At 38.9% G+C, this 20,042-nt stretch overlaps 2 protein-coding genes and 1 long non-coding RNA gene across 4 annotated transcripts in view; 1 reads left to right on the top strand and 2 right to left on the bottom strand.

Annotated features, from left to right (window-relative positions):
* The window catches only part of mGluR (metabotropic Glutamate Receptor), a 50,011-nt gene that overhangs the window by 22,688 nt on the left and 7,281 nt on the right, over window positions 1-20,042 (top strand). For both annotated transcript variants that reach the window (XM_065309856.1, XM_065309855.1), the window contains exons 4-8: window positions 6,894-7,063; window positions 7,807-7,961; window positions 11,839-12,105; window positions 17,938-18,081; window positions 19,684-19,810. In XM_065309856.1, the coding sequence (XP_065165928.1) occupies window positions 6,894-7,063; window positions 7,807-7,961; window positions 11,839-12,105; window positions 17,938-18,081; window positions 19,684-19,810 (863 nt within the window). The remainder of the gene's footprint in view (window positions 1-6,893; window positions 7,064-7,806; window positions 7,962-11,838; window positions 12,106-17,937; window positions 18,082-19,683; window positions 19,811-20,042) is intronic.
* LOC135797482 (uncharacterized) lies at window positions 45-1,140 on the bottom strand. Its single transcript, XR_010549546.1, has 2 exons — window positions 1,035-1,140; window positions 45-963 (listed from the first exon to the last, which is right to left on the bottom strand). It is a non-coding gene; the product is annotated as an uncharacterized lncRNA (long non-coding RNA).
* Window positions 4,685-6,619, bottom strand: LOC135797397 (uncharacterized). Its single transcript, XM_065309759.1, has 5 exons — window positions 6,409-6,619; window positions 5,780-6,121; window positions 5,570-5,721; window positions 5,011-5,291; window positions 4,685-4,948 (listed from the first exon to the last, which is right to left on the bottom strand). Exons 1-5 carry the CDS (start codon window positions 6,617-6,619, stop codon window positions 4,765-4,767), a joined length of 1,170 nt encoding a protein of 389 aa, XP_065165831.1. The 3' UTR covers window positions 4,685-4,764.

Genomic DNA, 20,042 nt, shown 5'->3' with positions numbered 1-20,042 from the left:
GCAAACGTCGCCCCTCTAAATCCTCACAGTAAATATTTACCGTGTACTTTGTCTTTTTTATTTGTAAGGATTAGCGCAATACAAAAAAAAAACATCTGCTGATATAATTGGAAAGAATTTTAACAGCAGAAATTCTCTTGAGGGATGAATTCGTGTCTCGAAGGACTAGGAAAAGCTAGCGCTGTAGGCTTTACAAGTTCATCACCACTCACCACTGCTCTTCCTTCCTTCTTGCAGCAGGCTGGCGCGGCGCTACTGTTCAATTTGTTTGAACGTTTTCCTGCCATTCAAAGCACATCGCCGAGCAAGGATTGCGCTTTCTGCGTGCCGACAGTGGAGAATTCAAGCTTATCTCTCGACTATCGCTTCGCATTTCCTGTGCGAACGCCTGCGTCTCGATTTCACAGCGCCTGTTTTGCACGAATCACTAGTCATTACTGACATTACTTCATCTGCTTGTTCAAACTCCAGCCCGCGATTCTTAATTCATTTCAGTTAAATCTCAAACTTTCTTTTGTGCCAACCCAGAGTATCTTATCTTGCAACTACTAATTTGAACGAGTCAGTTTAAGTTTCACAAATTCAATTGCGATAAAAAGTTATTTTTTAATTAAATCAACAACGAACAAACTCGTCCGTTTAGGATTTGACTAACTAGGCAAACTTTTTTTCCGGTGGCCTCATTACTCTCAACCAGTCTTGTTTGATTCCTACGACTGCTGTTTGCAACGTTGTCAGCGCCTAACAATGAAGAATGAGCAGCGGCTGTAACCTAACCTCAATGTACATTTAGTTAATTTGATGTACTTTTTTTTCGGGGACAGCAAGCGAAAAAATGTGAAAATATTTAACATGCGACTGGGAATGTTTTAAGAAGATTGGCGTTTTGCGATTTTCCTTAGCGGATTCTCATCGCAGGAATTATTCTAGTAGAATGGCACGATTGCGTAACTCCGCTCGCCTCTGAAATAATGAAAACCCAGCCGGAGGATTAGTCCAGATAGATAGACGTCGTACACTTTCTTTCCAATTACTTTATTTCTATTCTCTTAGATATCTGCTATCGCAGTTCACAGATGTCCGAATTGCTAGTTCAATATAAATTATAATATCGAAGGATTTAATGTTGTGACATTGACATGCACACAATAACTGAAAATAATTGAACCTTGCAACGTGACGTGAACGTTGTTTGATGTTTAATGTTTGATGTCAATCGATTTAATTTTTTATTTGTATGACGAATGATACACAACAACGAAAAATACTTAGGCATTGATTGTATGTGTATGCCCACGCGTAAAATGTAAAATAGCTGAAGCGTTTCGACAATAAAAGCAGGGGAAAAAGAAGTCGCATTGAAATGGCATGGCACTCTATGAGCGTGAACATCGAGCATACCAATATGAGAAATTTGCGTGCGCGACGTCTTAAACTTTTGTATGCGCGAGGGTGGAAAAATGAAAATAACAGCCCGAAGGCGTGAAACCTGCGTGGAACGCGGCGACATGTATCAAAATGCGCTCAATCATTGTTATACTTCATTACGGTTCGAGGTTGAGCGTGGAATTTTCAACGGTGTGTAAGCAGAAGGTTTAAACCGAAAACAGTCATCCATATTCATTAGGGCTGTTTTGTGCGTACGGACCACAACTACCACACACGCACCGCACCGATTAAATTCCGCTCTCCACATCGGCTCATTTGATATTATATGTTATTTAATATAATCATAATTTAATACTCCGCTAGGCTGTAAACTAAATTATGACCGTAGATGGCAATGTCATAATTTATGCAAATATTTGGTTGACCACAAAAATGGTGATACGATTTTTGCGCGCTGTTGATGTGATTATGGGAGCAGACCAGACGCAAATAAAATTAGGACGTCAAAAAACGATCAACATGAGAGTCGCAGAGGAAAAACCCCGCGGAAAAAATTCAATTCACGCTAGCTCGCTAGCTGAAATTAACTTATGGTAATTTTGCGTTGAATAAACCAAGCGGGAAAAACTTTTTTTTTTGCAACAATTTCCACAAACAAAATTTTTGTTTTCAAAAACATAAAAATTTCGAAATTTTTAATTGTACTCTACGCCTTTAATGAATGTATTAATGCCTGAGCAGGTTTCGTATCGTTGTCGCATTAATTCGACAGTGAAAGGCGTCGCCAGCGCCGCGCCGCCTTGATTGATGATGCACGTTATTGGCAATTGATGCGTTAATTGCATTACTCGCTTCGATTATTCCCTCCCTACTTTGCGCACACGATGCAATGTATTGCACATATTCCACTGTGCGACGCACCTTCCACACTTCGTTCGTGTTCCGGTGTGAGCTGGAGTTTTCCGGCGGTTTGCGCTTTATCTTAATCGCATTCAGGTGTAGAACACAATTACGGCTGCGTGTAGGAGCGAAAAGAGGCAATGAAGCAAACGCGTGCTTTATACGGGTGACATTATCGATGATTTTCGGCATAAAAATGTTTTAAATCTAAAACGAGAGCTGTGAATTGGCAGCCAAGTGGAAATGTTGATAACAGTGTTTCAAATACGGTCCAGATTATATCACAAGCAAAAAATAATGATAAATTAAAGTTCTAAAAATAATAGCATATTAAATGTCAAGTATAAACGTTGTTTAACAAAAGTTTTGATTTTTTATGTGAACTTTTGTATTTTTTAGGTATTTTAAGCAAATGCGCAGGCGTAAGGTCCACCCCGTGACTAAAGTCCGTGACTAAAGTACTTTAGTCACGATCCTGACTGTTTATGTTTAAATTACTGCTTTTTGTGACTGAAAACCGTAAAAAAACTATTTTAAAAGTCGAAATAGAGAAAAATAAATTTAAAAATCTTATTTTTTGCGTTTCAATGGGGCTAAAGATATAATTTCAACCGTAATAATCTTTAATATAATATAACCTTCATTATAGAAAGGGTCAGTTTAATGGCGCACGTGCGGAAACATAATACCCGGGTTGATAGCTTTTTACATAACATCAATTCAACTGTAAATCGAAAATGGGTGTTATTTCAACGCATTCAAAACCAAACAACGCTTTGTATTTTTAAGCACATCGTAAATCCATATCAAATAATTGTACATAATTATGTTTATTATGTTAGGAATGTTGAAATTACGGTATTTGCTTAAAATACCTTCAGTGAAATATAAATTAATTCATTTCAATTGTCATTTTGTCGGCTGGAAATCTCGAAAGAATGAATATATCTGCGGGGAATTTTTCAGAGCGCGCATCGTAAGTAATTGGCCGGTTGATCTCTTCGCGACGAGGAGAAGATATCAAAGAATTTGCATTTAAAATGTGTTATTCTTTTCTTTTTTCAACGTGGATCAGACCTGCGAGATGTATTTCCTTAAGCGCCAGCATTAAGTATTCCTCAGGGATAAAACTGATGATGCTGACGTAAAAAATTGCGCCAAGGTTTTAACATAAAATTTAAAAATGTTTTTTTTATAATTTACAGCGTAGTGTAAACTATACACCGGTTGTATAATGTAGTTTTTTGTTTTATGTCGTAACAAGTTATATAAACGTATCATGTTTGTCCAGCAAGTTGCTGAAGAACTAAAAATGATTCGAAAATTATACGAGCATGTAAAATGTAGCATGTGTTTTATAACTATGCGCAGCCAGGGTTTCAGTTTACGCCCGTCCAACTTTTTCCATCAACTTTTGCGCGAATTTGAATTTGATGTATATTATCCAATGTTTTCAAGATAAGAGGACGTCAAATGTTTCATTAGCTTGTATTGTGTGTGGAAATGTTGTGTTTATACGAATAGGTATTATTTATAGTGCACGATTTGTGGGGAGGAAACTGTTATGCGCTATAGGAGTAAAAGCGGTTCACTCGAACGAGCGCCGTGGAAAACTAGATTCGTTCGTCGGGGGCGTCAGGGCGTCGTTTGCGCCTCGCTGGCCAATTTCGCCGGCGTCGCTCGGATACGAATTTAGTGAACTATTGTCCTCATAACACATAACGAAGGCCAGATAACGCGAGATAACTTTCTACCCGGCGAACGTCGTGAACTCGTAATTTGATCGCCCAATATACGGAGAGACATACGTGTTTCGTGTCCGGCACCGACGCTTTTTTACGATTTTCTGCACACGATGCATTTTGGTTTCTCGATCGATTTTCGCACGACATATTTTTCGTTCGTGTTGAGTGTTGGTTAAAGCAACAGACTTGTTTTTTCTTGTTGCGTGGTCGAATAAAGTGCACCGAATCGCAAATCGTTGCAAAACGTTTAAGCAAACACAAACAGAGCGATAAATTTTCACCGCAGCGAAAATTTATGAAATATATTTACTGCATCAAATTTTCCAATCGAAAAACCCGCCAAACTAAACAAACAGCATGAAATATAGTTACATTCGGCGGGTTTTTCCTCCAAAAATATTATTTTTACATATTTTGAGGTTATGTTGAGTGATTTTATGTAGTCTGCTTTAATTTGCGATTGTTTGTTGTTTTTACTCTTCGGATTGTTGTTGGCTGTTGAATAAAATGAAATAAATTTAATATCAACAGACATTGAAACATTTCTGTGGAAACGTATTATGACATTAAGCAGTATAGAATGAAATTACGTCTACGCAACAGAGCGAAAAAGTAAGCCTCGAGGATAAAAAGCGAACATTCCCGCATAATCACACGGCCATCAATATTTATTACGAGAAAATGTGACGTTGATGTCTTTACATGGACAATGAACGTTTGACGTCACTGTCTACAACGATACTACACCTCTTCCATACGTAGAATACAACTCTGACCAAAACTGATAATTTTCATTTTTGATTTTTAGTTTTAGAGTCACTTCCTTATTAAAATCTAAATAAAACACAGAACTGTCCGGAGTTACAGGTGTCCAAAGAAAGTTTAATTTTGGGTCATCAGAAGGTATGGGGTTTCTGAAAGATTTATTTACTCGTAAATCACTTAATTTGATTGCGTGCAGATTTTAAATACTTACTGTGTCTTCGCAAAGTTGGTAATCATTATGTTAAATTGACTCATTTTCTCTAAAGCATCTTCGGTGTATTGAACGTTACCAATAATTTTAAAGGTTCCAGAATTGAATTTCCAAGTGTAAAACAAATCATCACCATGACCCACCTTGTCCACACCATTGTTATATTTACCTATTGGACTGATGTACGAAAATTGTAAGATGTAAATTGGAGCATTAATTACATCCACCACCTTGTCCACGAAATGACGTAGTGGGAAATTCATAGTGACGTCACTTAAATACTAAAAATTAAAAACAGTAGTAGTAATTGGATATTAAGTATCAAGTGGCTAAAGTAAGGGTTTTGTATTTGAAATTTTGAATTTTAAATTTTCAAAATTGATGTGGTGTTGCACCTTAGGCATATGCGCAGGCGCAAGTTCCACCCCGTGACTAAAGTGCTTTAGTCACGACTTTGACCTTCCGGGTTTAAAGCACCATTTCTTTTGTCTCCAAACCGTGGAAACTGGCGTTTTAAAAGTGAAAATAGAAAAATATAGTTAAAAATTAATAATAGTACCTCTATGAGAGTTGATGTAGAAGCAGTTGTCCACCCCAGCTCGTTTCCTGCATAGTGGGTTTTAATTTTACGTCCTACTTCAGATGGATTTTCAGGATGCATATCGAATGGAACAAGCTCTGCATTCGATTTAAATCTGCATGTTTCCGCAACTAGAAAAAAACAATAAATTTACATCTCCCTATTTGTAGGTTATCAATTTAAACCTACCAAAGAAGAATGGTAGCATTTCCTCACTGGTAACACTAAGTGTCAGAGGCATACCAGTTCTAATGTTGCCATCATTTAATTGTTGTAATGGGTTCCTTATTAAAATCGGATTTGGATCTGCTGGGTCTTCCACAACAATAGCAGCACTAAATCCACTATCATACCCTAACAAATCTGTTAACGCCAGATTCAGGATGTCACCAATGATTAATTCTTCAGTAGCCAAATTTTTCAAACAATTAACTTGATATTTCTTGGGTAGTACCGCTGTAGGAGCGCATCGTGTTTTTAAAACGAGATCGTTGAAGGCTTTGTCTGGTTGTTTCTGAATGACCCATGGATCTATAACCAATCCACTTTGCATAATTTGGGATCACCTCCAAACGATGATCAAACAGCACTAAAACCTGTCATTGTGTTTATTTATGGTGGTGGGTTTCAATTGGGTACCTCTCACGTAGACGTGTACAATCCAGAACTGTTGCTTTTGAATGATGTAATAGTGGTCCAACCTAATTATCGCCTAGGTGCTTTCGGATGGATCACAGACGGAAGTAATATACCAAAAAACCTTCAAACCAAGGTTTTTTGGTATATTACTTCCGTCTGTGATCCATTTATAACCAAACTTTTCTTAAAAGGTGGGAACGATTCAGGTTCTTCGAATCGTCCTGCTGCACCATATGGTATTCCTCGGTATTGGTAGTAGGATGTACCTTCTACTTCCCTGGAAGCTACCTTTAAACCTTTTACTGGTCCCACGGGTAAATTAACTACAGATTCAGAAGGTTCCCCAGAAACTTTGAGGATAACACATGTGATTGTGATTAATAAAATCATTTTAAAAATATTTTAAAGAATTTTAAAAAATTTAAATTGAAATCAGCAACAGGTTGATGTCTAATGTTTAAATATATAATTTTCCGAGTATTTATATTTTCTAAAGTTGAATATTCTCACGTATAAAGTGTAAAACGTGCTTATTATTTACTGATAAATTTAAATTGTGTGTTTATACTCTGATTTTTACATTGTTGCAATTTTATATTGTGAAATATGACTCACAACATTATTATGAAAGTATAACTCTTAAAAAATCAATAATTTCTTGCAGGGAATTGCATCTTTCATCTCCTATTCAGCTGCTGCGGATATTTGTATTGCTGCCACCGAGAAAATCCTCCGAAATTCGCGCACCGACGATTTCGACCGAATCATCGAGCGATTAACTCTCAAACCGCAAGCGCGCGCTGTCGTTCTATTCGTGGATGAAGATAACACTCGGTAAGTTTTATTCTGCTGCTGGTATTTTATTTGCTTATTATATGCTGGTGGACGTCGTTAGTAGATATGAAACATAAATCGTCGAATATTGCTTTTGCGTTGCTTTTCCTCTTTGCGTTGTCGACGAACAATGGTATGATAATCACGACCGCAGACTTGCGGCAATTGTTAAACGCTCCCTCAGAGCGCGGCGGCGCTAAACGGAAAATCAGGAGTCGAGGACGACGATAAATTAATTACTTTCTAAACTCACTAATCATACTCGTGTAGCATCTCACGCATAGCGTTCATTTCGTACGCATTAATTACAGCTTCCGAAATTAAAAAGCTTCTCACCAATCTGCATGGAATGACATCAAAGCGGTGAAATTATAAGAATAAATATAAAAATTATACACGTTCGGTGGAAAAAAAAGCGCAGTGAATGTAAATTGCTCACACTGTAAATGGAACAAGTCGTCATAAAAAACGCTGCTAGGAAATAAAAGCTCGGCGTAATTACACTTAGCATTATGCCGTGATGCCAGGGAACGCTGGGACTTAAAGTTGTGCTTTACAGATATATGTTTTTCTTCTTTCTCTTGCAAAACGCTCGAATTTATTTCACTCGTTTCGCTTAATTTTTCCGCCGAGGGTGCGAAAGCTCTACAATACTCTTCATTATCATAAAAATGGAGGACGTTTAGCTTTCCGGGTGTGATATTTTTTCAAAAAAAAAAAACATGACTTTATTTTTGTTGTAGAAAATTGTTACAAGCTTCAATCAGAGCGAACAGAACGGCGCACTTTCTGTGGATTGGTAGCGATTCCTGGGGAGCTAAGGTGCATCCAGTGCGCGACCAAGAGTGGGCTGCTGAGGGTGCGATTACCATATTGCCACATCGCAACGCCATTAAAGGTAAGTTTAGTGTCTGTTAGAGCAACTACTCTCAAACAGATGATGTTTATAAGTACCCCAAGCGATAGTCAAGTTTAATAGATGAGTAAAAAGGCGATTTTGATTTTTATCGACGATAAATTTATAAGGATATGATTAAATTCAATTAGATATACTTCAAGGATGTTTATCACGTAAAATAATACAAAAAACACTATTTTCTTAAGCTTTGAAAACATCTCTTAACTTTGACAAGTCAATAGAATCTCTTTTATGATAACAGCCCATCGAGAACAATCTCAGTTGAGGAGAAACAACCTTGGAGTTTGAAAACACTTTCAAACTGTTGCAATGATTGCGCCTCCAAGTTGCCAAAGTCGAAGTATCGCGGAATAGTAAAAAGTTGAATAGCAACAAAAACGACGCACACAATAGCGGTTTGAAACAGCATCCAGGGACTGTTTAAGACACTTTCGCAACAAGGCATCGTGTGGTAGCGGCAGTTAGTTTATATTTATTGTATCGTTTGCTCCCGCCGTCTTGCGACTCGAAACGCTTTGAACTCTCGCGCTGCCTACACGACACACTCGAAATTGTGTTGTTTCTCAGGAGGCGAGGGCTCATCCACCGGACTAATGGCGCTGCTTTACCCTGAAGTTGTGTTCGCTTCCGTTTTCCTGCTGCGCATGTTGCTACTAGTGCTCTCTCGTACATTCCAGCTATAAATATTATTGTACCTTGTACCTTTAGCAACTTCTCGGTGAAATTATAGGGATGTTGTTGATAGCGCACATCTGCTGTCTTGATATCCTCCTGATACCTTTACACATTCAGGAGCAAAGGAGTGAAAAACGACGGTGAGACAATGACAGGAAAACGTATTACTTCGCGCATTTCGTCGTGTTTTATTGCGTACGAAGCATTCCAATAGTTTGTCTTTCTTACCGTCTTGAGTTTTATATTGGTTCTTGTGATGTGTTTGTTTCCCAGCCTATATTTCTTCAGCGGTGCAATTATTATTTCCACGGTATTTTGTTCTGTGCGCTTGAAATGTCAAATTTTTATTCATGAATGCAAACGATCGGTCAACAGTCGAGTGTCAGTTATGTAAAATCGTTAAGGTGATGTCCAGGGATAACTGGAAAACATTACAATGCATTCCCCAAGCTTGTTAGTTTAAATTTCATGACAAAAATACAAAATTTTGTTTTAAAAATCACAAAAATCGTCAAAAACTTAATCTAAGTTGTCTTGATCAATGTGGCTTTCTCATCCTTTCATTTTCAATCCCCGAAAGTTAAAATTCAGGCAAAGGCAGTATCTCCCCATCGATCTCTTCATTTTCTTCACGGCGCGCGTCTTTATTGAGCACCGGCCCGACACACGTGAACTCATTTCGCTATTCCGCGCGGCGCCCGTATAATCCCGAAACAATTTCATCTATTTTACTTTTCAAACATAAACGCGCAGCCGAATTGAAAGCCGCCGCCGCCGCCGCTGCCGAAAAACGGAAGGAGCGCACGCGGTGAGAAAACACATAAAGATTTATCCGATGGAAATGCGATTCTTATCGCGACGCGCGCTCTTCAAACACCCGCGCGGGCGGGCGCAAGAAAACGAAATCATTTTCTTGAACACCTTTCCCAATCTTTCGTTCGTTTTTCTGTTTCTATTCTTTGATGGAAGCAAACAGATACGTGGCATGCGGAGCGAAACCGTGGAATGTTTTAAATCTGTTCCAGTTGAATGTTGGAATCTGCCAAACTTTTCAATTATTAAATTCTTGTATTTGGACGGAAAATTCGCGCAAGCGAATTCTGCATTTGTGTGTGCGGTTTCTGAGTTTTCGTATCAATTGTTTAAATTCTAATTAAATTTTTAAGCGATAAAATTTATAGTGTTTGATTGTTCAATATTTCAATTTGCGATTATTGCCTGCGCGTAATAAAACATTTTTTAAACCGGAAAGTAACTAAAATTCATCAAACCAAACGAATTTATTTATGTGTAGCCCTATATGCAAAACAACCCCGAAGTAAAACCGGAAAATGAACAACGCACATAAATGATCCGCCAATAAAAATTTATATTTGCGCTCGAAGCGAAATGCCAACCACCAAAATTTATTTGCACATGAATATGCGGTTAATTTTTTTGTGTGTTTTACGTCATGCCGATTTTCCCAGCGCGCAGATATTTATATTTTAATTTAGTCCAAAGGTAGACAATAACAGGCAGGTATGTTACGTGCACGTCAAGTATCATCACACCTGCGATACAATTGAAAATATCCGTCCTTTCCGGATGACGGTGCCGGTTGCTTCTTCCGCTGCGCCGTCAATCTATTCCGGTGATGCGTCGGCGACAGCCGAGCCGCAAATAAATAACATTATAGAGATACGCTTATGGCATATTACGTGGAAAGGAAAACGCAAACGACAAAGTTAAACGCTCGGCGATGTCGGGGACTTGGCGGGCGGGATTTGACGTGTTCGCAGGAAAACATCAGGAAATTTTCACTTACGACAAACTTGCCGAACTAAATTCAATTCCTTCATATACTTATTTTATTTTATTTTATTTGCTAAAAATATATTTTGTGATTCCTATACTTTTCCAAAACTGATTTAAAATATAATGCATAGATATTAATTTATGCAAAAGTAAAAAACAAAAATTTTTACTTTTTGCATTTTTTATTTTTTGCAAATGCCCTTATAATTAAATATGCAAATGTATTTTGATTAAATAATTCATAACGAAAGATTTCGGCTCGGCCCAAGTAAATTACCTTCCTCCCCTTGAATAAATTATTTCGAAGCGTCGCTAATGGCCGCGTTAAATGTATCTGTCGGCAAAGTCACCGCCATTGCGTTCGTAATTGCCCCATTCTCATCTCAGCTACCAATTGTTCAAGGGCTGCAAATCGGTCACTCATCTACAAACGATTTTCCTCGCTTCGTTTCTTCTGTCAGCCGAAAAAAAGATTTAATTTAGCTGATTATTCAAAAGAACTTCCGCAAAATGCAATTTTAAGTAAAAAAAAATCAAAAAAATTATTTTTTACAAAAAGCTTGCAAAAAAAGTTTTTTAAATAATTACTTGTGGTAATTATCACGCCTTAGCCGAAACTTTTCCACTTTGGCTCCGCTTGTCTCGCTGAATTACTTAAAAATTAAAACTGGGTAACAAGTCAAATAAAAGAAAATACACCGCCGACAAAAAGCAAACAGTCAAGTGTCACTTCAGTGAAAATAACTGAGGCGCGCAATTTTCTAGATTGCTGCCATTGTCTTCGCGAAGACTTTGCTCGGTTTGTTTTTGTTAATAATTCCGCTCCGCTTTTCTTTATGAACACGCGCAATTTATTAGTCAAACTTATACACTGCAATTAATTTGATTCGCTGAGAATAATGAAATGAAATGAATGAGAAATCGTGAGCATCAAGTAGTTACTGACGACTCAGCACTACCAACACTACCATCACCTTATATATTTTATTAGATGTCAATAGATTGCACACTAACAGCGCTGGAATCGATCCAACGGGCAAACGATGATATTCTTCGTTTTGTTTGTGCGCCCTTTGCTTTGTTTGCTTATTGGCCTACGCACACGACAGTAAAACGCATTATATTACGCTCCAAAAAGATGCTCTCCGAGAGCATTTCACAAAAAACAACAAATATTAATGATTACATTTTATTAAATGAAAACAATTTCGAAAACAAATGTGCGTTGTATATTTACTTTGCTGGAATGTAGATTTGAACAGTGGAAGTATTACGCCACCTAGCGGCGTATTTGAATTAGCTTATAGCCGGAAATTACCTTTTCGGTAAACATCCGCTTTGTGCACGGTCAAGCGATAAAAGCAAACATTTTGATTTGTTTCAGAGTTCGACGAATATTACATGTCGCTCATCCCGAAGATGGACCGCGATTCCTGCAACTACATCAATAGCACTCTGCATAAAAAGAAGAACGGCGTTGGCAAGCGCATCAATTGTCGAAATGTGTGGTTTCGAGAGTTCTGGAGCCAGCACAACAAGTGTAGTTTTGATCCGGCGAGTAATGGCGATGGAAGTGACGGCAATCAACGGAAATGCATCGGCACCGAGACCATCAGCGACTACGAGCAGGAGGGCTTAGTGCCTTTCGTTGGTGAGTTTAATTACAATCCTTGAAATCGTCAATAACAATCTTACCGGACTGTGATGTTCTCTTTATCTCGATGACATTTTGAGTTGTGCGCGCGGGCTGTGGTCGTTGCTCTCATCGAGATCAACCGACACGAAATGCGCATTTGCATACATTCAGTCAGCAACCAACTCCCACACTCGGCACTATTCCAATGGTACTCGAATCGCGAATAAATCTGCATCAACGGTCGCCCTGAATTGTCTCTATAGAAACGAACGTCACCGTTGGGAGGTATTGGTTTTAATCCGAAAAGAACTAGAACTAAATCATGATTTATTCTGGCGCATGCGGCAATTATTCAATTATGCAAAGTTTAAGGAGGAAAAAAATGTCCACACCATTACCAGTTACAGCGCGTGGAAAGTTTTTATTTTCTTAAACTTTTTCCGAGCACTGAAACACGGCGACAACTTGGCGTAGCATACCAAATGTGAAACTGAGCTCCTGAGTTGCAGCAAACTTTTTCTTCCCCGTATTAGCATTTGGAGATTATCCCACGTTGGCATGCGGTGTGATGCGATTCAAATTTTTATCCTTGGCGGTGGTGACAAGTGAGACAGCGGATTGGAGACAAACATATACCAGTTTTCAGCGACACACAAAAATCTAGTATATTCTGTCTGGAATCCACAATCTTTTAATTCCTTTATGTTTTGGTTAAAGTGATTCTTTGACATTTCGATTTCGATGACTAATGAATAATCGAAAAAGCAATCGGCTACAAAGCGCGCACCTCTTATGCAAACAAAAGAAAAGTCGAGCGTGCATTATTAATTTGTACAGCGGCGCTGTTAGTTAATTGCAATTTGCGATCGGATTTGCATCGGCCGAATGCATAATTGATGAGTGTCGAATCATCGCGCCGAAAGTGCAAATGTGATATTCAATCTCATCACTGATCACTCATCATTAATTATAAATTTTAATTAATTTAATCGCAGCCGGAGCTTTAATTAACTCACCTGCGGATGTGATTCTGTTTTTCGAATGCTTGTTTGTCAGTTTAGAGTGACATTATTAGTCAAATTAGATGTTGAAAGCTTGCGAAAATAACCGGAAGGCAGTGGAGTCAGCAAAGGCTTCCAATTAAAATTAAATTTGCGCGTTTTCTAGCGAAACGCCCACGCTGATAGCACCAGCTCGATTGCTTCACGCGCACGCAAATAGAAAACTTACTGCAACGAGAATGTAATTACTTATAACAGGCGCATTCCATCAGCTTGCAACGAGTTGCGCAAGTTTAGTTATCAAACAGTTAAATTCTAAGTACTAATTGTTTCGTTTTATTCAATGCAAAACAAAATCAATGTAAAAATCTGAAGCTGAATTTATGCACGGGGATATAATCGAAATGCGGTGAAATATTGCCGTATTACCAATATTTCTTGGCTTTTGGTTTTTCGTGTCTGAGGAACAGAGTTAAGCGGATATCGTATTTTCACGACAACTCCAACGTACGGCGTTTTATTTGGCACCGAAATTTGTGTACCGAATTTGCGTTCCGACACTCTCTCGAAGTTTCGTGCGCGGCGAAAATTTACGATGCGTCTTTTCTATTCGAGATTCGATCTCGGCGCCAAAGTCTGCGTTATATCATCCACTATCACTTAGTTCCGGCGGAGTTCCTTAGTTGAGTTAGCTGTGCGTACATGGAAAATGTACATGCTGCAGTTAAATAAGTTACGAGCGGATATTTCTTTGCTCGATTGCTTGCGAACTTTCTATATAATCAGTTCGATAACTCATCCTGGCGTTAGTTACATTTTACATTATGTGAAAAACACGTAACAGATGGTGCTTCAATCCGTAGGCAACCCAAAAGGTATTATTTTGCATTGGATGTTTTATTGGTTGCCTATAGTGATGCGCTGTATAACGCGTACATATTTTAGTTTCCACTCGCTTGCGGTGGAACGTTTCCCCTCTCGCTATAATCCAGATTCCAATCTCATCCTTTGGATGCCTGGATGTGCTGGAATCCTCGGATCTAGTATCACACAAATCGCGTCACGAGTTGTTTCTACGGGACTACACGTGTCGCCGCAAATTTAGGCGTCGAATGCTCACGCACGCTCCTGTCACGCGCCGCTAGTGTCAACTAAAACTGGAAATGTAACAAATTATCTCCTCGCTTCCAAATACTCTTCCCCATCACCCTGTTTGGTGGTTGTAATTAATTTGTAGATAAGGTTAGATTTTTTACGATTAATTCAAAGGACGTCGTGATAATCTCCCTGGTGGTTAGGACGTGGACGCGTTCAAAGAAGCAAAGCGACGATCGGAAGCATTGAATTCAATACCCCAGGATGCGCTTCCGTGCGCTTCTTATCCTCATTTCCTCTCTCCTGCGACGAGTTGCGCGCTGCTCAGACGATTCTTTTCCTTTTTTTAGTTGAGCGTGCACTCGTACCGGACGTGGCGGTTATAAATGTCGTTGGATCTTTTCGATAACGCAGCATTTGCCGCAACAAACAAAGTTGGTGGAGGAGACCATTAAACGGTTACCTCGCTTTTAATGGCCGAGTGGTTTTTGCGCCGATACGATCGACACACCGGAATAGTAAACATTCTATGGACCATTATGAATGATGGTGCAATATTCATTTAGATTCCCTACAGAGATAACTAATGAGGTTTCTGGAATCCACTTTTTTTCAATATTGGCAACCAACATTACACACATTGCTTTGGAAATGTGTCGAATGTAGTCTATTTCGCAGTAATTAATTTTATCGTCATTACAAACCAATTATTTTGATGAAATTGTACAAAAACATTTGTTGCGAATTGTCATGAAATTTCCGTCGTTTGAAGTCGCATTTAATAAATGAACGAATATGGAAATTCCTGGAATATATTAAATTATAACAATACTAAAACGAACTTTTCATGCAGGATTGCAATGTTTATTGCACGAATATGAGCCTGCGCTAGAGTGCAACACGTATCGCCATAATTGCCTATTTGCTCCGAGGACACTTTCGCAGGAAAAGCTCTTTCCGCGGAAAACTGACGTAAATGTGAAACCGGCCAGAAAACTCGACGTGGCACAGGTTTAAATTATTGAAAACACGCTTAATATTTTACTCCCACACACGTACTAGCTGTAAAACGGCTCAAAGGACAAACATTAGTTCGTGAAGATCAAAAAGTTACATAACCGGCAAATTGCAAAATACCATTCGTTGCCTTTGCATTATTTACGGGTTTGTCAAGCGAATTTTAATGCAAAACCAGATTCTGACTCGCAGCCGGCATGTGTAATTGATTTACACCGCGGCTTTAATTAATACGACAATATATTGCATTATGCATGGCGGCAGGACTCGTGCGTCTTTGCTGGGAGGCAGATAATGAACCCGACTAACTAACGTGAACTAATTTTACATGTCTAAGCTTGGGAGAAAGGCGCGGCTTCGGCGCTAGTCCCTGCGACGCCTTATTTCTGCTGTTCCTGCTGTTTCTGGAGATGTTTAACAAGACCTTGGTAGTACTAAGACACGTCTGAATGTTTTAGGACATTATATATTTAGCACACTTTCTTGCCTTACTGTATCATTAAAATGACATTAACTGGTTTGTTCTGCAACCCGAGGCGACCTTGCTTTTTCCTGAATTTGAAATTTCATACGCTGTAGATTCATTAAGTCCCCCCGGTTCATTAGTTCATTAGTGTACAATGTGTCAGCACGCGTTTCTTTTTTTGATACTCGTATTTCTTGCCGTTTTCAGGTTGTGTGGTAGTAATAGAGGAAACTATCGTGCTAAAACTAGTGGCTTAGCTCATGATTGATGATTGTAGGGCTTGGTGGCTTGAAAGAAGTTTATTATAACACGTTGCATTGTGTCACGTCATGCTGCGATATCCAATATGTGGAGCACACGCCGAAAAGATGTCGAGCACAATGTGTTGTTGATTTTGTTCAAGTTTGCAGCGAGTTCGAGGACGTGTCGCGTTACTTACTGGAACAAAAAAGTGGTTAGGTTAAAACATCAGAAGTTATAATATAGATGGCGTGGTTAGTGGTATTTTAACCTTAAAAAGCGTCTACTTTATCATCAGAATCACTTGGAATGACAGTGAAATGAAAGTGCTAACGTTTTTCAACTCTTTTGATAATACAAAGAAGAAGATTTGCAACTTGCATCTTTATAAACCATTTATGCCGTTGTTGGTCCATTTTCCTTGTCAATTTATTACCACCAAACCACGCATTCTCACTATATCTAATAAAATTGCATATATTTATCAACCGCGCTGTGAATCCTTTTCATGGGAGGATGCAAAACGGGAAAATCTCCGGGGGAGCACTTCATGTAATTAAATTCAAATCTTTTAGTGCAAATAACTCAACGGCACCACTGCACAAACAACCAGAGGACTAAGAATCAAGAATTTATTACCTACTAAGAATTAAGAATGTAAATGAAAAGTTTAGTAAAAATTCCGTTTTTTATAATGAGATGAAAATTTGGTAGATACACAGCTTTGATCTATAAATTTTGACGTCATGGAGACAACTTCATATTAGTTTCGATGTTGTGCGAAACGTTCAACAAATGTAACGTGTTTATCATGAGTTATGAGTTGTCGGCGGCGGAAGCCGCTCGCGCGCTCGAACCTACAACCATATCGTTGGGTTGTTTATTTGGAAAATTTATTACCAACCGCTTTCTCCACGCCCCCACTCCGCGTTCTAATCAGATTTGCATTATAACTGGTTTACGGTTTTGCGCTCTTCACAATTTTTACACTATTTATATTTTATAATACAACAAATTTTCACGGTTACTGGTTATTTGCTAACCAAATACTCAAAAATATGAAAATGCGCTTCTCTTAACATTTTAGCTTCTAATTTGAATTTCAAGTAAAAGTAACTTTTATGAAGAAGACCGTACGAGGGTAACAGTAAAAGTGACTCTTTTCAGGACACCGTAGAAGGTTAGCGGTAGAAGTGATTCGATTCCGGGTACCTTACAAAACTAGCGGTTGAAGTGACTCGTATTCAGGGCACCGTACAAATGTAGCGGTTAAAGTGACTCCGATTCAGGGCACCGTACGAGAGTAGCGGTAGAAGTGACTCGGTTCAGAGGTTCAGAGCACCGTATTAAGGTAGCGGTAGAAGTGACTCTTATTCGGGGTACCGTACTAGGGTAGCGGTAGAAGTGACTCGTGTTCAGGGCATCGTATGAGGGCAGCGGCAGAAGTGACTGACTTTTATTCAGGGCACCGTATGAAGGTGCCCTATGGTGTGTTTACTCTCATACGGTGCCTTAAATAAGAGTCACTTCTACCGCTATCTTCGTACGGTGCCCTGAATGGGAGTCACTTATACCGCTACTTTCGTACCGTGCCCTGAATAATAGTTGCAGCGCTTTTTGTTTAAAAGATAATCGCAATAGATTTCAATAGACGAAGCGTATTTCCAAAAAAAATTCTGTAAGATGCCGTAATTTTGACCGATTTTCAATGAGCATTTTTGCCTTGCTTTGTTTTTCCAAAGTGGGTGGAAACGTAAAAATCGTTTGGTTTGTATAGTGCGGCTGGTGTAACTCGAGTGGTGTGCGCAAATGGAATTCGCCCAAGTATTTCAGTAATGGCACACACTCCACGAGCGTTTAGGTTTTGATGGCATGTTCGCACTTTGCCTCCGCGTCACTAAAGGAAAACTAACATTTTGTTTGCTCAAAAAGGGAAAAGAAAAAGCGCACGCCCGCGTTTGAAGTTCATTTTTTTCGCCCACTCAAGTGCTTTGAATGTCAATAAAATGTGTTTCTTTGGTGTTTCAGTCGATGCGGTGTACGCCGCCGCACATGCCATTCACAATCTGATCGAAGAGGAATGTGGTCAACCGTTCCATCTGTGTGAGGCCCTGCGCCCAGCTCCCCTAGGACCGCAAGTGCTCAAGTCTATCAGGAATGTGACATTTACTGGTATGTCTATAAAAACATTTACGACATTCTCGAATGTTTAATCTTAAAAAGTAGGCAAGATCTTCATCACAGAAATCAATTCAAAACAACTGAATACATTTCCAAGCCGGCATTATTTTTATGTTCTTTTCAATCCATTATACTCGATTTCTTTTGATTCTCTAATCGAGTTTAATCGCAAACTTAGTTTTGCATATGAAAGCAAGCGCTTTTATTACTTCTCCGACAATTTATGCGAAACGTGCAAATGTTCACCGATAAGTACATAATAAACGCGGCGTGGAATCAATACGACCAGACGCCATAATTGCAGCCGACACATTTATGAGAACATTACTCGTTGCTCACAGAAATTTCCCTGGCGCGCACGTCCGCTGCTTAAGTCTCTCGCACACTGCTTAATTTATTGATACTTTACGCATTCGACAGATGGCACCGGTGTTAAGTTATAATTGGAACTTGAATCGAAATTAATATCTCATGTTTTACGTGCCATCTGTTTCTGTAATACAGTTTTTATATTAAAACTTGATGATTAATTAGAAGATAATTTCTGCTTAAGTCTATGATGGGTTCAGGGGGAAGGGGGAAATTATACGAATCGTTGATCAATTTCGTTGGATTTTAATCCGAATTTCAATTAGAGTTAGTTCGATCGCACGCAGCAGATCGGAAAGATATAGATGCCTGCCTATAGGCAAGCAAGGAAGTGGTAGAGGGATGGACGGGATGAAATATTACTGTGGGCTTTAGTCCTGGCCTCCTTGGGAGGCAATAAAGTGACACGGACGGAAATCAATGCCGAACAATGGATATTATTGTGGCTTTTTGACTTTACGCTCCGCCTGACCTGCCAATTCTCGGTAAAACCAACAGAAACCAAAAAAATCTAATGATTTCTCCTTCTTCCGTAATATTTACCGTGGGTGTTACGTCAGAACCAGTTGCGCCCGTCCCTGTACAGCTTAGGATGATGGTTTTTTAATTAAAACCAAATCACGCGATTTACTTAATTATGAAAGACCGCACGAAGCGCGCGAGAACGTGCACGGCCTGACTAAACGAGCTGGAAACGAAATCAAAGATTGGAGGGATTGTACGGGTCGTGGGCCTCGTAGATAATTGCCGGCTCAAGTTTTCCTCTAGTTCATCTCAACTTCAACTTTTGTTGATCTTGTTGATATATCTGTTGCTGTACACCAAAAATTCTGGGTGTAAATTGAATGAAAAACATGATCCTCGATTTAATTACAGCTCGTAAACGCATTAAACGATTTTAATTAAAGCTTCTCATTCAGGTGCTGCGCGAACAAATCGTACACTACGCGTTATAGTTATAGTTTTCCATTGCTGCGCGCACAGCGGGTAATAATTTAAATAAATAAAACTTGTTACCGACGAACAATGGTGCGGAGAGAGCGTAAAACGCACTAATTGCGCGGATAAATTCCAAATTGCTTGTTTTATTTGCACACACGTAACGATTATATTTGTTCCTGACTCGTACACAAAATGCAAATAAACGTAATGTGATTTTCATCGTCCGATATAATATTTTACTGCGTTGATAACTATATTATTATTATTTTTATTATCGCACAGGTCGTCAACGGACGGAGGTTCGTTTCAACACTGATGGAGACGCATTCGGAAGTTATAATATTTATCAGTATCAGAAGCACGACGATGGTAAATACGACTACAATCAAATCGGTTCTTGGAAAGAATTGTGAGTATAACATTAACATTTTGTGTGTGCCTGCATTTGATTTGACGCAGATGCAAAAAGTAATAAATTATGCTCGGAACGCGCAATTGTTAGATATTTTTGTGCGCCGTTTCTATTTTCATTACGCAGCCTCACAACGTTATGTATTTTTTGAGAGGGTTCATATTTAGTCACCTTTTTTGTAGGTTGACTTTTTATTGCATGTTTTATGAGGGGTTGATGGCCCACGCTG

The sequence above is a fragment of the Atheta coriaria genome, unplaced genomic scaffold (genome assembly GCF_025399875.1).
Source record: "Atheta coriaria isolate IRGN ID8LTWV9N9 unplaced genomic scaffold, Caltech_Dcor_3.1 hic_scaffold_8_pilon, whole genome shotgun sequence".
Lineage (NCBI taxonomy): Eukaryota > Metazoa > Arthropoda > Insecta > Coleoptera > Staphylinidae > Dalotia > Dalotia coriaria.
This window is presented reverse-complemented; position numbering and strand designations above follow the sequence as displayed.

Coding starts and splice junctions, on each gene's coding strand:
- LOC135797397 (XM_065309759.1), bottom strand. CDS start 6,619: ATGATTTTATTAATCACAATCACATGTGTTATCCTCAAAGTTTCTGGG. Junction 6,122..6,408: donor GTTCCCACCTTTTAAGAAAA/GTTTGGTTATAA, acceptor GATTGGTTATAG/ATCCATGGGTCATTCAGAAA. Junction 4,949..5,010: donor ACCAACTTTGCGAAGACACA/GTAAGTATTTAA, acceptor TAAATCTTTCAG/AAACCCCATACCTTCTGATG.